At 37.6% G+C, this 22,983-nt stretch overlaps 1 protein-coding gene across 1 annotated transcript in view; it reads right to left on the reverse strand.

The window, feature by feature from the left end:
- The window catches only part of ephb1 (EPH receptor B1), a 171,313-nt gene that overhangs the window by 97,713 nt on the left and 50,617 nt on the right, over window positions 1-22,983 (reverse strand). Inside the window, exon 2 of the mRNA XM_017309876.1 lies at window positions 12,791-12,855. Within this exon, the coding sequence (XP_017165365.1) occupies window positions 12,791-12,855 (65 nt within the window). The remainder of the gene's footprint in view (window positions 1-12,790; window positions 12,856-22,983) is intronic.

Raw genomic sequence — 22,983 nt, forward strand, 5'->3', positions numbered from 1 at the left:
TTATAATAATAATAAAGAAATGTAACAAAGTGAAAGTTTTTGGCCAAGTCAGCCAAGTCTGCTGCAAACAGAACTACAAACAGGCTAAGGAGGCGATTCCTTTTTACTTAGGGGCATAGTCTTTTTTCYCTTGATAAACTATGTCATTTGAAAACTGCTTTCTGTATTAATTCAAGTTGTATTGGAATATATTGTATAATGTGCAACATGTAGGTTTGAAAAAAAAATCATAACTAAAGAAATGTGAAACCAGGGCAAAAACCTATTCATGCTATGGGTGTTCAATGACAGTCTTAATTACAAGCCAAACGGTTTTGTTTGTGAGAATACATCTCGCTCTATTTGTTTGAACACATTTATTAAGTAACACTTTTAAGTATACCTTTAATTGTAAAACGATCTTCAGTGATAAAGCCAGTCAACATGCACAGTCAAGGATTGTCTGTTTGTACCTTAAATACACAAACATATAGACAGGGCTTGACAACTTTCAGCTCATCATTCAGTCTCAGCTAATTCACTCGACAGGGAAGCCTGAATAGCGAAGCATCTACTTTGCTGATCTTTAACCTCCTGTCTGCTATCTGAAGCTCAGTGGAGTCGCAGTCCAGTACTGCTTTTCAAATCCGTCAGCGCCAGTTAATTCAGCTACAAGCTCAGGCAAACTGAACACAGATGGGCAATGAGCAGCTCAGAGTACTTCCACATTTAAAGCGCTTCTGCTGAAAAAAGGTCTGTGAAATGCCATTCTAAACAAGAGCACAAGAGTGTCTGGAAAATGTTTGTTGAATGGCCAGGCAACTGTGCCAGCGTGATGATGTGCTTTTACAGCAGGCCTTGTAAAAAGGAGATGTATTGAGTAGTCAAAAATGACCAACCACTGCACCGACTATGTTCCCTGATGCAGTTTACAACTTTGACCTCAGCCTTCAAAAGCATATAAATGCAAGGCAAGATTTTTCTTTTCAACATGCTCACTACAGAATACCTGGACTCGGTGCTTTGCAAAAACACCTACACGCCTCAAACGTTTTCATATTTTGCCATGGTTCAGCCGCAAACTTTAGTGTATTTTCTGAACCTTAATACGTGATAGACCAACAGAAAATACTGCACAATTATGAAGTGGAAGGACAAGACTGCATAGCTCTTCAAATGATTTGAGAATTAAACCTTTATAGTTCACTGAGTAAATACTTTATAAAACCATATTTCACTGCAATAACCTCTGCAGGCCCTTTAGGGTGTGTCTTTACTAGCTGCAGATTGTTATTCATTTTTTTATCTATATGTCTTGTAAAACAACTCAGACTCAGTCAAGCTACCGAAGAGCACCTATCAATATCAACTGTCACGTCTGGAAGCAAAGGAGAATCTTGACTATCGCTGTGTCATTCTAACATACATCTGCTTTGATCTGACCTGTTCAGTTTTAGCTCTGGCTCTATGTTTAGGGCAGTTGTCTTGCTACAAGTTGAAACTCTGCCCCATTTGTGAGTCTTTGTCCTGGATTTAGTTTCAGCTTCGCTGTCCCTACTGAAGAGAAGGGTTGCTACAGCATAACGCTGGTACCGAACATTATGTGGGGACGGAGTTTATAGTAATTTTATCTTTTCACAAGAGACGTTGCTTTGCATGTTTGCTACCTAGTTAACTGTTGGTCATATGTTTGCTGCTTCCTCAGGATGGCTTGTGACTACACCACAAAAGGGCATTTTTGGCTTTCTTTCAACATTGACTTCCTTTTAGCAACTCTTCCATAAAATATATTTTTGTGTAGTGCATGACTTATCGTTGTCCCCACAATATATTCTTCTGCTCAATTGTGGATCTCTAAAGCTCTTCCAGAATGACAGCAGATTAATTGCTTCTCCGATTAATGCTCAATGCCTCAAATGCTTCAATTCTTAAAAAAAACAAAAAAACTGTCCCTTCGTCATCCATCAGAGTAAAACTAAAATGGGGGTGGAGCCTTGTCCAAGAATGTTTTTCATTTTACTTACTTGGGATGGACATCTTAACAATGAGGGTATTTAATATTCATGACAACCTAACATTGGGCTGATGCAGGGAGAGAGTACTTCTACAGAATATTTTTAAAAATAATTAGGCATGAATAAAACCTCATTTTAGGAGTGCTCTTTTGAAAGGAAAAAGAAAGATGGAAAAAGTGACACACACACACACACACGCACACACACACACACACATTTAAAATTCATAAGGACAAGGTCTTGGAAGGACAGCGGATTAAAGGTGGACATGAAAAGAGATAAGAATTGAACTCTTTTTGCCCCTGCTTCTCAGTTTTTGCAAAGCTCTCTGCTGACAGTAATCAAAAGCCAGATCGCTGTCTTTTCTATAAAGGCTGGTTTAAATCTCTGTGACTTATGAGAATATTTGCATTTCAACCTCCAGGTGTCTTCCCTGAAGTCGATGTTACATAAAACAATATCCGGTCCACTTTCGTACAGTGACCGCCACCTCATTCCCTCAGCTTCCCCCAGAAACTTTTGAGACCCATGCACATAGTCTCTCATAAATTCACTTGCACACACACTCACACAAAGCCTGACTGCAGCTTCTAAAATATGCAGTGGCATGATTGCTATTATCATTTCTGATCAGCTGCGTTATTGAATGAATGCTGCTGTCAGGGCTGTTGCATGGGAATGATTATTTTGCGGGGCATCTGAGACCTAGTTACGCCTGGCTGAATGTGATGGATGGGGAGGAAATGGTGATGTCTGAAACACTCCAGGTCCTGCCAGATCCAAGCCACTCTATAATTACAGTCACACAGTTTGTCGGAGCCCAAGTAGAGTTCTGCCCATCTGGCTAGATGCAGAAAAATGAGTCTTATGAAAGCTCTCCCTCCCTGATCGCACCCAAAATATCATTAACACGTTTAAAGAAGGGACCGATTTTATGTTGAGACTTTGTGCTTTAAAGAAAAGCACTGCAAATCATTCTGTGTGCATGTTTTTTTTTAATGAAGATCCAAATGTGTTTATACTGTAAATGTTGCACAGTTGTGTTTTTACTTAAAGGAAAATGTTTTTGCTCAATTAACTGACAGCAAAAAAAACAAAAACAAAAACAAAAAAAAACACTGAAATTGTAAAAATGAGCAACCAACACACTCTTACACCATCCAAGTTCGAAAAGATTATTAATCATTTTACTTTTATTTCTGACCCATCTGCTTGAAAGCAGYCATCTTTAAAGCCCACSTATTCCAATGACATTGAATGATTTKATTTCATAAGAACGGTTAATAATCACAACCCTCGAAGACTGGCTTCCATTCTGCTTTCACTAAAATTGCAGGCTGAAGGAAGTAAATTGGAGATTTAATTATTTAATTATCACTACAAACAGAATTCAGACACAAGTGGGTGGTGGAGTGCAAACAAAGATGTTTGATGTGGAAACAGAGACACAAACAAATTAAATTTAATTATTGAATTAAATGCAACATAATTAGGGCAGATTAATGAATATACCTCAACTGAAAAAAAAAAAATCTAATAATACTAATAATAAAAAATCTGAGTGGGGAGAGACTGAGCAAGAATGAAAGGTTTACTTCTATTTGAGTCAACTACAGAGGGCATCTAAAAATGCAGCTCCAGTGGGTACCATGGCAGACACACAATTACTCCTGTGGAAAGAAGCCAAAGACATCCCAGAGCTACTCCCACATACTCCTCCAAATTCATACTAAATTAAGATGAGATTATTATTTTTTTTGCCAAGGCTATCACTTTGTTCTTTTATTTACTTCTTGACAAAAAAAATGCTCTTTTATCTCCACCCATCCAAGAGAATTCTCYAATGTCAAATAAGAAATGAAAATCATGCAGGAAGGAAATCAATAATAGAGGCAGCCATATGTTCCTTTGGATATTTCATTTTAAAAAGGGAAAATGAAAAGCAGCAAAAACCAGGAAAAAAATAATAATGAGTCTGATAAAGCTTGTAAGCATATTCCATTTTTTTTGTCAGTAAACACATAAGTATGATAAACATTATGCAAAAGAAGAAAAAAAAATATGTCTGGACTAATAATGATACAAATCTTGGAATGCACAGAAATATTGGCTGGATTCAACCGGTCCTTATCAGTAATCAGTCGGTTGGGTTTCCGGTGTGTTTTGTCCGGTGAGCATAACACAAATTAGCGCTAATGGTCTGGCTAAGAATAACACTTCTTTAAATAGAAGTTGTTTCTGCAGGAGAAGAGATTGGTTTTGAGTATAAGCTAATGGTTCTAAAAGTGAGTTCAGGGGAAAAGCAAAAGGAGCAAGTATTTTCTGCAAATRCAACTTTTTCTATGGAGATGTTGTGATTGTGCAATTACACCGTGACTTGTATGCGAGAAATGAGGTAGTCTATATGGGATATTGTTTTTATATATCGGCCAAAGACAATCCGAGTAAAAACAAAAGGCGATTCATAAATAACAACTGAAATATTTGCTTTTTCACAGAGGTTGCTGGTTAGGACAGTTTTTTTTTCTTTTAATCAGTATAGTCGTCATTAACACACTGACTTTCAGATTTAGTCTAACCTCAGCACGCCTTAAAAGATGTGTATGTTTAGTGTGTAGTATGTAATTCTTGTGTGAAGGGTGTAATCTGCTTCTTTGTATGCAAATCATTATAGGAACTTTTTAGTAAGAAGCATTTAATCTTTTTTTGATGGTCTCTGGGAGCGCTGCAGAGAAGAAACCTGAATCTAAAGCTATGAATCACACACACACACACACACGCACACACACACACACACACACACACACACAAAAGATTTTCTAACGATTTTTATCTTTAATATCTGAGGAGGATGCAGCTGGAATAAAACATAATGAATTCAACATTGCAACAGATTCACTATCTGCACACCTCGCCCAGACCAATCTACTTTTTGCAATGAAAGACACAGAATGAATACAAGTTGAAGTGAACACAACCATGTAGAGGTTAAAAAAAAAAATATCAGGGATTTGTTGTCATAACATTCTAATAGTCATGCTGGGCAAATGCGTCTAAGTACGAGTTCAGCTCAAATTCAGCTGTCTGGCTAAGCTGCTCAATCACACACACGCATGTCAAGGAGGTAGAAGAAAACAGGTCCCCCATTGCTACACCAATCTGATATCTGTGTCGCTATCAGAACAAGAAACATGCACGGACCTTCTTTCATTCYAAATGCGATTCATCTCTGAARACTTTGAAAAAGTCTAATGTCTGGTTAAAACTAATTCACATTCATGTGAGCGGCTACCATCWGASCATATGCATTTTTGCGCGCATTGAGGTCTGCATGCACATCCTGAAACCCCTCTTCTCACCTGATCGCTRCAAGCCGAGCCGCCGTGACTCACTGTCATSTCTCTCCTCTCATCCCATTTCAGCTCATTCTCCACAAGTTCAGAGTTCACCCCCATCCTGGGCTCTASCTTCCTCTCWGTCCTTTGTCTCTTTGTTATCCATGTTTCATTTTTGACCCTTTTTACCTACATTAAATCAGTCCCTTCTTTATGCTCACCCACCATTTTCTCGTTTGCATTTTCCTCAATTTACTCCTGCCTTTGGTATTTTTTTTTACCTCCTTTGAGCCACTGCTTATATAATGGATGTACAACAGCGAATCAGACAAAATCACGATCAAATGATCAGTTAAAACCCGTACTTACATAGAATAGGTCAGAAGCCTTACTTGTCTTTAAAATCAGTACAGCAGATTCAATCATTTGCAAGAAGATTAAAGGCTAAAACAATCAGTGTGGACAGTCAAGATTGATGACAGATTTTACTTCAGTAACAATCCTAGGCGGATGGCTTTACATTTTTTATTTGCTTAAAGTGTTCTTTCAAGTTAGCTTTTTTGTGTTTTAGTTACAAGAACAAAGATCTGCGGTTTTTAAGTACACATTTTTTAAATCCCATTAAGGCTGCCATGGTGTCATGTATTTATTTTTTTCTCCAGCTATTTCTGACTTATTAGATTTGCAATCAATCAGCTCCCTCTTCTTGTCACACTGCCTTCTACCCGTTTTCATTTTCCTCAGTTCTTCTGCGTTTCCTTTCCGCCCCCCTAGAGTCCCCGTTTTTCACGGTATGAATAATTGAGGCATATTGAGTTTGACCAGCAGATGGTAAGATGGGCGTTATGGATTTGTCCATGCTCTTTAGCAGGGTTCAGCTGCTGAGTGACACCTGTCCTGCTTGGGTCCACAGTAGCTCTGGGGAAGCATGGGCSACAGTGGGGGCAGGTAGGCACGGCACACCCATTAATGCATCTCCTCTAAAAGCATACGGAGGTGAAAATCAGCGACAACGCTTACAGAATTTGTGCCCGAGGACAGACAAGCCCACATGTGAAAACACAAGTGGAAGTACTTAACATTATTTCAGTGTTAGATCCATTCTTTGTTTGATTTTTTGGGTTGTTGTATTATTTTTACATTGGATCAGTGCAACCCCGCCAGACCAGATTTGATTTCCATAGAATAAATACATTTTGATGACTGCTTTTACTAAATTGTATACGGTATGTTAGTCTATACCATRAATTCTGGTTTGTGCTACTTTTTAGGTACTGTAGTTAACTCCTGCTATCTGCTTTGCAGAGGTATAGCCAGTATGTGCATCTACACTTTTATTTTACCCATACGCTGTTAGTTGTGATAGATTTCTTTTAACACAGTCCTAAAACATGGCATTTGCATTCAAGGGTGTGATTTTTCAAGCAATCACCAAAAGTCTTTTTGAGACATTCCACCTGCTCATTATTAACCTGTTAAAAGCAGYCACATTGCCATCTATATATGGGCTTCCTTTGCTGAAAATATWAAAAAAAATGGCAGTCTGACGATAAAATGGCCTGATCATTCGGAGCAAACATGAGGATCTAAACATAGACTAATTACAGCCTACGCTGATTGCGAGCCGTCGATGCTTGTTCTAAGAGGATGTTTAATAAAGGCAGTGGTTATATAACTGTTATTTAATAAATACATGCAGAAAATTGTGTGCTGGTTGTTTATAAGCAAGTACTTTTATAATTTGCTATGGCAGCAGGTATTTACAAAAATGTAAAGTTAACCTCTATTATGTTTTTTGTATCCGATCAAATTTTTAAGATTTGCTTGCCACGCTTACRTCTCCAATACCCCAAAATCGTCTTCTTCCTTTTATTCGCCCTCCAAACTGTCTATAACTCAAGTAATCTGCTGCATTTCTCCCTGCTAAGCAGCACTGCTTGTGGTTTCACTGCCACCGCCACCCTCTGACTGCTTAACCTTCGAAAGCTCCTGCCCGCAAGGCTCTCACCTCAGCTCTGTGACCCACCAGAGTCAGAGCAGTTAGCGTAAGCTTTYYTCCACACTGACATCACTGTATGTTGCTGGGCTAGACAGCTGTATTTTAGGGTTTCCTTGAAATATCCTTGGTCTTATAAGCTCTTCTTTTGCATTTTTTACAACCCTTCTCTAAATATGTTTCCACACAATTTCCTCCAATGTTTATTTCCTGTTTCTCGGATTTTCCTTCTTACTCCATACTGTTTCCTCTCTCTTTTCTCTCTCAGTCTCATCAACCCCCTCCTAGTGAAAGCTGTTCACTCGGAGCTGTTCACAATTTCTTATTCAACTTTATCAAATTATTTAGAACTTGTAAAAAAAAAAAAAAGAAAGAAAGAAAATACTTAAAAAAACAGATAAAGATTTTCTCATTTATTATTTTTTTATTTTATATTGTTTTCAGAGAAGAAAAGAAAGKATGGAACAGTTATGCTTCGGAATCAGAATCACATATATAAAGCAGATGTTTTGTGGTAAAAAGCATGTGAATTTCCTCTATCTCCCCCAGTTTGCATTCATTTTCTACACTATAAGATTTCCTCCCTGGATGGTAGTACTGCATCACTTCGACGTGTCATCTTTCTTATTGTCCTTTCAGCAAAGTGTCTATGTTTACATCTTGCACACAAGACAACAAGATTATGGTGAAAACTCAAGCAGGAAATTAGATAACAAAAGTGGGATAAGCTAAAATCCCAAGCATCCCTGCATTCAATTTTTCAGTAATCTGATTTTCTTTGCCACTTCTTACCATGTTCTGTATCAGTACTGACAAATATTATCTAACAGTGACTTATGAGAGGAACTTCAATTGCCACCTTTATCGAGCTAAGTTACGAGGATGTTTAACAACCCCGTCTCCCACTGCAATGGCATCTGTAAAAAGCTCACAGCACAGGGAGGTGGATATGGGGATCAGTGATAGTCCTTTGTCTGCTAGCCTAGGAAAACTGACCTTTAAGAACAATTATTGAAAAATTAAAAAGTGACATAACAAAATAGCATAAGCCTAAGCAAGTAAATGAAATTAATTAGCATTGAATCTCTAAAATTCATCATCGCATCTCTCTTAAGTTCAGTTTCCTAAAACGAGTTCAAATATAAAAACTCATTTGAATAGCTTAACTTTTAACAGTTGCTGCCTTTTGTCTTTAAAGGCAGCAACAACTTTTTAAAGTTATAGTAGATTACAATTATACAGCTTGCTTTGATTATAGTCTGGGGCTTCCTGGGGAGCCAAAATGCTGTCGGTGGCTAAAAGAAAAGCTTCAGATGTCTGTCTTCATTCAAGTTTCTTATTGAGATTTCAACAGTGGAATTTACAAATTGGATATTCTGTATATTGTTAAAGTCTTTTACTGGTTCTCTTAAGCCCCATTTACTGTCAGGTCACTCAGCTGGGTAGTGAAGCCTGCAGCAGTTCAGTGTAAACATGACATGTGAGCTGTAGGAGAATCTACAAATTGCTTCAACTCTCATCGCTTGACTTGATTTACAGCACCCTGCAAAAGTATTCACACCTCTTGAACTTCTTCACATTTTTGTTATGTTTGCAGTTTTATCATGCATTTTAAATTATTTAATGAAGACTTAGTGTGATTGACCAATGCAAACGTTTTTAAGTATTCAAATTTCTGTCTTAATAGACAGAAATAAGACATATAAGACATAAATATATATATATAACCAATATCACTGAAGTAATCTAAAACTGACAAAAGTACAAATAAATAAAAATTGACCAATGGAAATCAGACATTGCTTTTTAAATGCGGTTTAACAAAATCATTTTGAAAAAACAACACAAAACAAAACAAACAAAAAAAACACTAATAAAGCAGGTGTGTGTAATGGTTGACATGGAAGATTGGAGAAAGTAATTATATCTTGACAGTTATAATAAGATTATTTAGCTCTCATTCATGTAGGTGAATTTTGTGTTGCTTTGTCAATTGTCAATAGGTCAGGGACTATAACTTGATAAAAAGTTTGAAGGTGTAAGGGATTATTAATAAAGAAAGTCGGTTACATAAATGAAGTTTAATAATTTATCCAAAAAGGTGTCTAGACAGACATTAATAATATATTTATTTCCTTAACAAGTAAGAAAATACAATGCCTCACACATTTAATGTCTTTCTACTAGATTATTTTTAATWAAAAAAAAAAAAAAATATATATATATATATATGTAATAGCACCATTAAAACAGGTTTTTGATCTGAATCCACTTTGCTTGACATGTTTCTTTTAAACAATTAACCTTGTAAAGATAAGATTTATAATTCCAATTAAATTAGGCACAAACAAGACTGAAAACCTCAGAGAAGTCTCRTTGACTGTGAGGAAAGGCACTCTTAGGAAGCTACTGTGCGTGCAAGCCATTCATGTCTCCTTTGTCACGAGGCTGCACAACAAGGTCAGAGGACATTTTCCATTCTGAGACTCCATATTTTATTAATCATACAGCTAAGCGAATGGCAGAGGGTGAGAAGCAGCGTGACAGAAAAGCAAGAAAGGGCGGACATTTTACTATAAAGGTGAGACGGAAAGAAAAGTAAAGGACAAGGGAGAGTGAAGCCCCCACAGAGCGGGAAATAATTTCATGCCACAGAAACAAAACAGCAGGGAAAAATGAAACAGAAATGCATATTATAAAGGCATATCATATTATTGCTGGTTGAGCACATGTGTTTCTGCCCCCGGAGCTATCTCCCTTTTCTGCAGATGCTAACTCATAAGTGTGCAATTGCATATTGCCAGCCCATTATACATTTGCACAGCTGACCCTGATGTCCTCATGTTTTCACCTCCAGAATTAATCACACCACATCTGTGGTCCTTCAAAACTACCTTCAGCTCTGCGCAACAAAAATGGACTGACTAAAACACTTCCTACAGACTCTTACATAAAAACTTAAAGAACAAATTCTAATAATAAACTGAGACATACAGATACATGCATACACAGTTATTGTGCATTTAATTTGGTGTGTTATTTTGTGTAAATGTAAGAAATGCAGTTGCAAGKTTCAGCAACGGCAACAAAATTACAGCTGGATTTACCTCATATTCACATTCATGTTAGAATATTACATCTAGCTGTTGTTCTGAGGTGAAATTTAAGAATACGGAGCCAGTTGTCCTTCTTCATTATCATATGCTCCATAACCACTGGTGCAGTCAGGGTTACTCTTATGAATGATAGTCCTATCRCGATGCTGGAGACATGGTGCAGTGTTCTTATGTCTGGAAGACTCACTGTAGCCAAAAACTCAGCCATAAAAATGTCTGACCTGAAGGCAAATRGCCTGGACATGTGGTCAGCTGTGAGCTTTGTTAAATTTTGGACCATGGACCCAATTTGTGGTTTACACAATCTCAGTCCATGGTGATATAAAACTGAGATTTATATATAGATTTTGATGCAGGTGTTGCAGCAGCTTCGAGTTCATTGCAGATTTATACTAGCATTGTAAAAACCAGACCATTTTTCTAGGCGTTACTTCTGCAGAAGGGGGGGAGCCTTGGCTACTGGAGAGATGATCTTTCTTTTCTGTGCAAAGAGTCAATTAGGATCCTAAACTGAAAGTTAATAGTCTCATCAAGTCAACAAACATCCTATACTTTTTGGCACTGCTCATGAAATATTTTGGTCAAAGTTACATATTTAAGGCTTTACATGTATTTTTCATCTATTCTGGATACTTGAAAACAGATTTAATTAGTTCATTAAAAACTCCAAATTAACACAAATGCCATGCTCGTAATGACTGTYAGTGCACATACAAGTGCAACTGCATCTTTGAGCTAAACATCTCAAGTATCTTGTGCATGCAGTATTTCACAAACTTACACTAAGCTGCACAGAAAGGTACTGTGCTATTCTCAGACTCTTCTGCTTTTGAAGCGGCACAAGTGTATTCTCCCTACAGCAGGTCCTAACCTTTGCAACAGCTTAAAAAATACTGTGCTCAAAAAAAGACAAAAGGCTCGGTGTGCCTGGRAGCCTGGTGAACTGAACAGACTTCAGTGGAAAAGGCCTCTGCTCAGTAGGTGTCAGTAAAGATTCATCTGGATATAAGGTATTTAACCATGGCAGTACTGCAAAAATCAATGGCGAAAATTGTGTTCTTTCATTTCATGTGAGGTGAAAGTGATGAGGCCTTGTCAACTGGAAACAACATAAGGATTAATRWTAAACAACAAAAATCAAAAGCTAAACACACAGTCACAATTACGATATCTCTCTGAATTGTGACTAATAATATGSAGCAGCATGTAATAGTTCAATAATGCATRCAAGTGCTTCACATAGTAAAAACACTAAATTACAAAGTTACTTTATCTTCCATAAAAAAAGAGTGGTTCCTAATTAAATGCACAAAATTAATAAAAGAGTCAGGCTCAAGATCCCTTGAATAATAAAAATAAAAGCTGACACTCTGCATAATTATAGCTATGAGATGTGTCAGGGATCACTGCCCACACAAAYGTACAGATACACACACATGCATTGTTATTTTATGAATCAAGTTGTCTTAGTACTCCTTGAGGACACAAACAATAATACTAAAAATCTGGGCAGCCACAGTAGTCAGCCTTTAAGCGAAGTCAAAGCTCCGTTCATCTGGTTTAGCACCAATAAAGGGTCTCTTTACACGGGTATAAAATGCTTCATAAAGACCCAAAGAACCAGAAAATGCAGGAAACAGTCATTGTCTATCCTCAATAGTTCCTGTAATTTAAACCAATGTTGGGCTATGGAGCTTTTCATTGGGGTTTTGAATTACATTTGTGAAAACTGGGTCTTAAAAGTCTGTGAGGCTCCATTAGTGTAATAGGACAGCAATCKGTTTAACTGTAGACTTAGTTAATAAAAACAAACCCCCCAAAAATGAATACTGTTTGAATTCTGGGTACGTTTCCCTTCTTTAGTCATATTTAGTCCATTCACATCAACTAAAATACTTAAATTCTGAAAAAAAAGTTCAATTTAAATCTTTAAACCCCAGAGCATATCCATCGTCAAAGCTCCTCCTCCCCAGTTTCACTCTAATACCTCCACTCCACTGCATAAATGTATCATTACAGTATCATTATAGCAACAGTATCCCCCAGCTTCCATTAACAGGGACTTAGGTACTGTGTGCTGTGGCTTACATAGACCCATTATATTATTAAGTCATTATAAACCAGGACACAGGGAAAATTATGCCTTTAATGGGAGCTACATTGGGAACTACTTAAGTTTATGCCTCCAACCCACCTACTTTCGTGCCTATTTTCCTGTGCCCGTGGATCTGATCGCCCACGGTGTTAAGTTACGCATCGGACTATCAAGTTACTTCAGCCTGAACAAGAGGTAGTTCAATATCAAACCTTTACTCCAAATAATCTAAGTGTTGGCAKCTGCCTACTTACCCCGGAGTTCGGATACGCCGTCCAGCCCAGCTCTGCTGTGGCCACCCGAGTGTCCATCAAAGTTTCTGCAGCAAAGACAGAAAAATAGAGAGAAAAACAGTAGTTAGCCTCCAAAACCTATTTTTAGTACCCCTCAACGGAGATGACTTGAATTCAAGGCCCAGTGATCACTTGACACTATCATCTATGAACAGAGCAGAGACGAAACCCCACAGTGATTCATCCATCTCTGCCTCACTTCTGTTAAGACAAGAAACATGGAAACAAATCCTTGGCACTTTGCTGGGAGGGATGCCTGAGAGCTTCTGTCATGCTGTTAAATGCTCAGCTTTGTATTGTGTTCTCTCTGTGAGCACGACAACAATATGCATATCCCGCCTTTGTTTGCATGCACATGCATGCATGTATTTGAATGATTTGCAGTCACTTCTGGTGAAGTGGGTGGATTTTATTTGTACTTTTGGGTGGGAAAAGGCTGTATGGCTTTGCACGCCATTAATCGAGAGAAAAATCACTTCAAAAATGCAGACAGAGTTTTCTGGAAAATTCTCACAAATTCATTAGGTCAGAGGTTCACAACGCTTTCAACTGAGTGAGATGAAAGCATATCAATTTCCTGGCTCTTTGGTGAATTTAAGCAGACATTTTACTGTAATTGATTCAACATTTGAAAAAAATAAGAAGATCTGATTCAAAAATTAAGAAAAAAAAGGTATTTTAGACGTTAAATCTCTTGTGTAAAAGCAATGCTCACTATGACATATATATACAAAAAAAAAAAAAAAGAAAAACTAAGACTGGCAGGTGGCACAAAGCAACCAATCTTGCCAGTTTTTCTCAGTCTGATTTACAGATAAGAGACTAAAAGATGCGTGGCCATTTTAATGGAAGACTTCCCCTGTAAAAGACTGTTTATTCCATGCTCTAAATGATTCACCTCATAAACTGAAAGAACATTTCACATTTTAAATGTGTCATGCCAGAACATGCCCTTGATTGTGTTTGTGTTTCCCAAACAGATAAAACTCATTTGCTGAAGGAGGAATGGTATGTCTGGGTGATGGTCTGTAGCAGATAAGAAAGGTGCTTCGGGAATTTTCAGAGGAATTGTTTTTGCCTTGGACACCTTCCACTGCCTCAGCAATGGTTATCCAATCCAAACAAGTGTTGACAGGGACGGGATCGCAGTGTGATGAAATCCTCCCTCTTAAATTTTAAATAAGACAACTTTCTTTGCTTTACACACAGCCATTTGACTTGTTTTGAATTGTATTGATTGCGCATTTACTTTTGCCTCAAACCAAATTGCATATGGGGGACATTAGGGAGGTCTCAATCTGATCACGTGATTGGAAATCGGGTCCCATCACGTGGTTTCAGACTTGATTGGAATCTGGCATCACGTCCCGGGATCGGATATATGTATAGATTTTGATTATTTTAAACCCAAATAGGAATAATAACAGTATATACCGTTACGTAGTGGACTGTCTACTGTCTAGTGGACTGTCTACAGTTTTATGCCCAGCTCATTGCATAAAACAGCAGAATATGGCATCAGCTTCAAGTTGGAGCACARGTGCCATTTTTGCTACATTTTTTTCCAAAAATCAAGTGACAAAACATATACTCTGGTTTATAGGAGACTTTGGCGGAAAATGGGCAAGCACCGACTGCAGTTTCAGCAGGCAAGTGAGAGGCGCATGATCCCCTCCCATATCAGTAACAGTTTGCAGACGCGTCATGCAGCAGCCTGCAGTAGAGCACAGAGAATACCCAGTCCATCCCGTTTCCACAATGCAATGGAATCACACATGCACAAAGCTGCTGGTGAGTCCACTCTGGATTAAATACAATGAATGTAAATATAGTTTGTCATGTTGCCCAACGTTTTTTATTTTTATTCTTTTATCCAAACTGTCRCACCAAAAGATACCCAGAGCTTGATTTGCACACTCTCAGTGTTCTATTGCATGATAAATAAGGTGGATGAAATAATAAAATAAAGAATTTTTTTATATATTTTTGAAGTATTAGATAGGGACTCAGTATCAGCTGATAATCATAATCAATGGACTGACACTGACTCGGGGGGGAATGCCACATGTGGAAAACTAATGTTTTAGTTTTTATTTCTAGCAGGTAAATAAATGTATTTAATTCAAGGTATACACCTTTGTGAGATTGTAGTTATTTAAAGTGGAGAAATGTGTGGGTGTCCTAACCCCTTACCAGAAATTGCATTCTTATTTTAATTGTATTCATTAAAGAACTTTACAAATCTCTTCTTAAGTATTAGCTTTTTAATAGGACTGTTTCAGAATTGGTATTGCTTAAGAAATATCAACCTATCCATCGCTCTTCCATGCTGTGGCATGCTTTCAGGAAGCCAAAGCACCTGGAGAGAACCCACACATTCATAGGCAGAGCATTCAAGCAACATGCAGAAAGACCCAAGGCTGGGATTTGAACCTGGAACCTTCTTTCTGTAAGACAATAATGCTTCCAACATACACACGGTGACTATCAAAAGGTATCTTAAAATGCTCGCATGACTTTTTAGAATAACGGGAAGTGAGGCTGGCAATAAAATACGTTAAACACTGTTTCATTTTAGTTTCTAAAAGAAAAATCCTCATGGTCAGTGCATCATAAAAATTTGGGATTGGAAATCAGTCACTCATATTGCTAATAAAATCTAGATCAAAAGGCACTGTTAAAGAAAAGAAAAATCATATTAATGTGAATGTTAGGAAATGCTTCAATTCAACTATCTCCACTTACATGTAAATGTAGCAGACATTAACCAGACAGGTAAGATATATCAGATACACATTCAAATACTAATATATGAAAGAATAGAATGCAGACTAATTCATACGTAGACTTTACCTGCAGCAGTCAACGTTGTGATCGATTTTCTGTGTACACCTACCGGGACAGCCTTGTTCACACTAGGCTTTTCGTCTGAGTGTTTCAATTTCCTTAAAATCAGCCTTTCTCTGTCTAGTTTCCACAGTCAGCCAGCTCCAGCCTGCCTGTTTTTAAGACTTGTTGTCAGCTGGGGAGATAGGAGCATGAAACAGCTCCCTGTGCCAGAGAGCATTGTGGGGACTGCCAGCCCTTTCTCAGGGGAAATCACAGAAGCTTTAGTCTAATCACACGGACACTTGGTAGGCCATTTTCCATTTCCTTTAAAACACAGAGGAGAGAGGGGACGAAGTAAAAGACATTGTGGGTAGGGGACAAAAAAGGTCAGAGGCCTCATGGGAAGGCAGGATGAGCACTGTCACCTGATCTAATGTCCACCATTAGCAGAATATCAAAGTAGCACATGAGTAAATGGAGTGTACTAAGTGGTGATTAGCAACAAGGTGGGGCTCAAGCAGCAGTTGTGCCACATCTCTAACACCTGTCCACAGGCATAGGGGATTTGAAAAATGTCCAATGTGTCTGTGTGCAAGTTTTAAATCAGCTGTCTTGTTCATCTTTTTTTGCCAAGTGAATGTGAATAATAACATCAATTGATTTAAAAGTGCATGCATGTTATAAATAATTACTGTTTTAAATAGAGTAATATTTACTATTTTAGTTTTTTTTTCAACCTTATATTTTTAGTAATTTTTCTTTGTTGTATTATTCTTCACCATTTTTGCAATCTAGATACCGCATGTTTTTGAATAACTATTTTGAAAAACAAGACATGCAGGTCTAAGTTATAGTTATTTCATAGAAATTCAAAGACAACTATTGTGTGCTTGATGTATGTGATGTGTATAATGTAATGTGTTCTTTGTTATTATTTATATATTTATATCAGGAGCAGCGATGACATCACACCACTAGCATTACAGGCTTCCTTAACTTTGTTCCTTCGAGCATGTAGCTTTCCAGGAAGCTATCAGCATTTCTGAATACGAATGTTTCATGGCAAGAAGAGGTTGAACATTCAACAGGTTGAACAGAGCAATACTGCTGTTCTTCGCTTAACTGGTGAAGGTCTCACTCTCTAGCCTGAATGACGCCAAATTATGCATGTATTGATTTTTTTACATTTTTCTTTGAAAAGGTATTTTCCTTTTAAACCGGTACTGAGTTTCCAACCAGACAAATCCTGATCTGAGTCAATCCAACTGATAATCTTAAAATTTTGGTCACCAGATTTCTCAGTGTATCTCAAACTGGTAAAACAAGAACATCCTGGGTTTGAATCCGGGCCTTAGGTCCTTCTGCATGGAGTTTGAATGTTCTCCCTCCGCATGTGTGGGTTCTCACAGCTTCCTCACAGTCCAAAAACATGACTGTCAGGTTACTTGGTCTCTAAATTGTCCTCTCTAAACATGAATGTTTGTCCTGTGTGTCTGTGTTGCCCTACAAGGGACAGGCAATCCAGTGCGTACCCCGTCTCTCGCCTGCTGGAGATAAGCACCAGCCCCCGCAAACCTGCAAGAATAAAAGGAGAATCGACAATAGATGGAACGTTTATTATGTCTCCTCATCAATATGCTGCGGTAATAAAAAACTAAGGAAAAGTGTGAATCAGAAATCATTTAGGGAAACATAGGCAGTCTATAACTCAGCGAGAATTAGGAATAGGAAAGTTTTGGTTTTAAAATTTGTCTACATCAGTCAGCATTCGGATCCTAAAATTATTTTTTTTTATGGTTGCTCGGCAACAAAATATGTAGTTCCTAAAAGTTGTGATTTCTTTCGGCAGTGGGTTTAAAGATTATAATATTACAACGACGTAGGCCAGCAATTCTAACTGAGTGAGACTTCTAAACGGTATCTCTTTAAGCATAAGAAAGCAGATGTAAAACAGACAAAATAGAACTCCATTTGTAAGAACAAATCAATTGTCATGCATTAGACAATTAGCAACAATTTACAGTTTAAACTAAGTCATTTTCATATTGTTAATTTAAAAGTAATTTGGCGGTAAAGGTGAACCAAAACTTTTGCAGTCCCGAGTGTTTCAGGGCCTTTTCTCTTTTGTTTATACACTGCTGTGTCAGCTCTATTTGCAAGCTCTAGTATATTAAACACAGCCAAGTTCACCAGCAGTTCAGACTGTGGGAAAACTACCCACATTAAAAGCCTAATGTTGACTATGTAAATACTGCTCATAAATTCAGAGGAAAGCAACAGCTCGTTGGTGTCAGTGCAAAAGACGTAGTATAGCGACATCATAGGCATATTATTTACTCAACAGATGTTAGGGATTCTTTAGCAAAAGGCGTCTTCAAAATAATACGCCAAATTATTTTACTCAAAACTCAGAAGTCACAATCAGAGAGTGAAGCCAGGGCCTGTAACCCCAGAGAGCGCTGCTCCTTCTTATTAGCAGCAAGTGATGGATCAATACCAAATGGTGGGCTGTTTCCACAGATAGAGAGAGAGAAAGAGAGAGAGAGAGGGGCATATAGAGAACGAGGAAGAGAAATGAAAGTAAGGGAGAGACTGCATTAAACATTGATGGGGGCCCTGTGTTACAGATCGATAAGGGAACAGCTTTCTTCACGCAATTACACGTCAGCAAGCAGTCGCGTGATACATCACAGGAACTTCCATTATTACATATTACAAGCACTAGCCCAAAGAATATTTCTATAGATAAAAAACAACAGATGGAATGGATTATAGAACTCTTAAATCTTATTAAGCGATTATGTGTAAGCCTAACAATTAGGAAAAAGTCAAAATAGCTACATGTCTGTTTAAATCCCTCCTTTGTGACCATGTCTGTATGATTGCATGGTTGCTGGTCGATAGAACATGTGCTGAAGCCCTTTTCGAAGCCTTCCTTGCTCCTTAATCAATACGCCAGAGTATTCTCTAAGGATTTCCATTCCCTTTCCATCTTTTCCATTCATCCATCCTTTAACCGCCCTCCTCTACGTCGCCCTGCCCAAGGTTGCTGGTATATTTTGTAATTCAATGAGACAATCATGTCCAGATGCTGGAGGGTGAACGAGCAGGAAAAGGCCTTCTCTTTGTTATTGTAGCAAGAAAATAAAAGATCCCAGGCCCAAAGATAACTTTATTTAGGTAGGGTTTATCTCTTGATGTGAATGGGAACAGGATGGTAGGACAAAGAAAAAAAAAAAGACAGAACCCCCAAAAATGATGACAGACAGAAAGAAAGGAAGACAAAGATGAAATACCACAGGAGAAATCAGCAGGACTGAAATGAGCACTTAACAATGATGAAACCCCAGGGTAGCCTGCTGAGCATGGAATCTTAATATGGGGCGGCTGACAAACAAACAAGAGAGAAGTGCTGCATCTTCCAAACTAATCAGCCGTCCACTCAGGGGATTTATGAATATGAAAGCAATTTATTTTTTGACAGACTGGAGTATTTCTGGAATAAAGCAAGAAAATGTTTTGAGCACAGCAAGACTACCTGTACAACCAGCCAGACCTATATGTTAAGGAGTGCGTTTCAAAACTTCACAACCTATTTTCTCTATGTACAAGACTCTTCTTTTGATGTAAGAAATAAAGAAAGTATTGAGTTGCCCTGTTGTGTTCCGAGGGACAGCTAATAAAGACTTGTGGTGAGGCTAGCCAATGACAATCTTCCATACTAATCAGTCGGCCACTCTGAGAATTGAGGAATATAAAAGTCCGTGACAGACTGAGGCAGTATCTCCACACACTGAATCACCAGTCTAAAAATGGTTTGATTGGAAAACCGAACATAACTTCCTCCATGTCTAAGATCGGTTGAGCTTATTTGATAACTCATGGTAATAAAGCACCAGACTGTTATTTGTCAAGTGAAGCCTGTCATGCTATCCAGTATTGGACTTTGATTGGTGAAGTACGGCTATGTTAGTCTTAGCCCTGAGTGCTTTAAACCTGAGGACAAGGATCCAACATATGACCTACGTATAAAACTATTTTTGTGAAGTGTGAAAGAAATAGCTCTTGGTTTTTACCTGTTGTGTTGATAGAGATGACTTTATTTTTGGCTATCCAATAAAACTGGGTAAAAGAAAAGTGCGAAAGTGAACCAAATATCATGTAAGGTCTGTGAGCTGGACGTAGTATAGATTAAGTTTGAAAACTAAAAACATTTTTATTGCTTAAGACTCCTTGGTGATAACATGAATAGAGAGGTAACATGAATAGAGACACTATTTTATTCAATAAAGAAGAACGTCCTCAAACATGGACGTGAGACTTTTGTTGCTTTATCGGTCTTACTGAAGGGCTTTTTTTTGCTTTAAATAGAAAAAGCAGAACATTCAACAGGAATATGTCAAAAGAAATGTGTTATTTCAATGTCTCCCTAAAGACACACATGACAATGTGTCTGATTTGAAAATTGGACAGAAAATAATCTGCCATCCCCTGAGACATTAGCTCAAAGTGATGACACACAAGTCCTGCTTTGCCGAGACACAGACAGGATTTAAATGAGCTGGCTTGCAAATTACAGATCGCCCAAACAGATGTATTAATGGAGTTCGGGGCTTGCAGTTGCTGAGTGAAAATAACATTTCCAGCATGAAAGTGGATGTGGTCAGTGTGAGTCATAAAAGGAAAACATGAGATAAGAGAACATACAGACAAGTAAAGCCAGACAGGGGGAAAGTGAAATCACAGGCAGATGTTAGAGAGATTGCAGTGTAAGGACAATTAATATACATACAATATCAGCAGAACCTGATGAAATTATCCTATAATCACAGCAAGGTGACATTATCTTGGCCTCACACATCTGGGCTACCGTGTCGCATAAAATGTAGGCATCAACCTTGCAGCCAGAAGCTCTTTTCCATGATTAGCAGTTTGTAATTGAGTTGTTGTAAAATGGAAGGAGAAAGTACAACAGCGACTGCAAATAAATCCAAAAAGAAAAAAAAAAAAAAAAGCATACATATAATGTTAGTGGTCACCCAGTCTTCCAAGTATTGGCAACTTGCAGAGACAGCACTTTTGTACTCTAACTTTACCACTTCATATACAGCCCTCTATCTTTCACTATCTTTTCCTTCGTTCGCTCCTCTTCCCATGCCTTGGTCAGAGGAGAGAGGTTAGGCACATCATTTGCATTCATTAACATTACATTAGCAGAYAGAGTGATCTTTAGAAACCAGGCTGCAGGAGAGTGTCATCTTTAATTCATCATAACCCCACCGCCCACTCACTCACCCGCTTTCTCTTTACCTTCTTTTTCTTCCTTCTTTCCCATCTATCCATCTCCCCTCTGCAGCACTCTTTTTTTTCTCCCCCTTATCCCAGGGCATCTCTTCTTGAGTCTTTATTTATCTTTCTGCTTTATATTCAGCATGGCTTTTGCCTTATCTTTTATGATTATTTTTGAGGTCTCTACTTAATGACAAGTGGTGATTTTTTTCCCCCTCTGCTTAAGCACTTGTAAATATGACGATCCGATCAGGCTTTTTCTGACTGACACCAATTCCCAGTTCTCTATGAGGCCTGGTCTGCTGATTTAGTGTTTTTTTTTTCCCATATAGACTAAAAACAAATGAGAAAAAAATATGATTACCTCTTCTTTTATTAAAGCAATTGAAAGATTTTCTCTATTTAGGTGTCAAAATACATATTTCTAACTTTCAGTCTTATCTCTTCTTAGTGATAAGATCTCTAGTCAAATGATAGTATCAGTCAATTTTAGATTAACTCATTTATCAATAACTTGCATGCCTAGTATGAACTACAATTACAATAAAGTACTACCAATGTAAAATTTCGACCTGTTATATATATTTCTTTTCAACAAGCAAAGACTCCTGAACTACACTCAGGGATCTGCCTATAAAACTAAACCACTAAAATATAACATTTTTAGAGATTTCTTCTACAGAACAATGGAGAGATGAAGGTTAAAAAATTTTTGATCTCTCTGTTTTCTAAGTTTTGTAAAGCCAAAAACAGATCCATAAGTAAGCAGCGCTGTCCTCAAAGAACTAGACTCATTATGGCTGTTACTACCTGAGCCCGCCTGTCTGCTTTTAAGACACCTGGCAATTTGCTGTTTTGAAACAAGGTAATTACAACCCTTATCAGGCTCCTCACTTCACAAAACAGGATTTGGAGTAAGACAGACTTGTCCTCGGCAGTTCACAGGCGGCTGAACAAGATTCTGGCTGACCTTCTAATCCTTCAAGCGCACTCACTTTTTGTCATATATTGTATTTCCAACTTCTTCAGTTTCATAAGAATCAGAAACATTTTTGAATGAAAAAATGTAATCCAATAAATTCACCYATTTCAGRGAGGGCCACTTGATCATTTGATAAATCTTTCTACATGTYTGAATGCGAACTGCTTGGATTTTACAGATAAGCATCTACCCCATTCACACTGTTTTTAGCCTAGCTAAACAATATCACCTCACTCAGAAATATGCAGCTTTCACTAAAGCCTCATTTTGGCAATAATGAGTTGGTTTTAACACTGTTTTCACAGAAAAAGAAAAGTGAAAAGAGTGGAAAAATAACAGTGATTTCTAAAAAGAGCATCAATGAAGTGATTAAATCCTTCCATTCCCATCATGGGTGATTACAGATTATGAAATCTACATCACACAAGTATGCAATTATACATAGAATAGAATAACAATGAATAAGGTATTATTAAGGTAAATGTAAGAAAATGCACTTAAAGGTGCACAGCTTTGAGTTATGTATTTTAATAGCCTTAATAGTCACAAACGAGTTGTATCAATTTTTGTTTGTTATCCGACATCACAAACAAGAGTTGCTCTAAATTGGAATTATAGCATTTTGAAAAAATCAGAAATGATTAAAGTTGATGTTTTAAATTTTCATGGCTGTYTCCTTAGAAACTAGTTAGTGYGGCTAGCATAATAAAGACATGAAAGCTGACTCCATCTGTTTTCCCCAAAGAATATAAGCTCTCATTTCATAACGGCTGTGAACATTTCCAAATCCAACATATTMTTTGACAGACAAGAGGTTAAATTAAAGCAACATGTCAGCACTGCATCGAGCCTCAGTGTTACCTGCTCAAAGTATCTCTTTCTCCCGTTCTCACAGTGCATGTAAACTGTAGACATGTTTCAACGTGTATTACCAAAAAAAAAAAAAAAAGTTTTTATAGCTTCATGATCTGTGCTTTCACTGACTTCATTTATAAACATTGTACTGAAGACAGTAATGAGAGCATATCTACTTAAAGTACAGAAAAAAAAAATC

The sequence above is a fragment of the Poecilia reticulata genome, linkage group LG17 (assembly GCF_000633615.1).
Source record: "Poecilia reticulata strain Guanapo linkage group LG17, Guppy_female_1.0+MT, whole genome shotgun sequence".
Taxonomy (NCBI): Eukaryota; Metazoa; Chordata; class Actinopteri; order Cyprinodontiformes; family Poeciliidae; genus Poecilia; species Poecilia reticulata.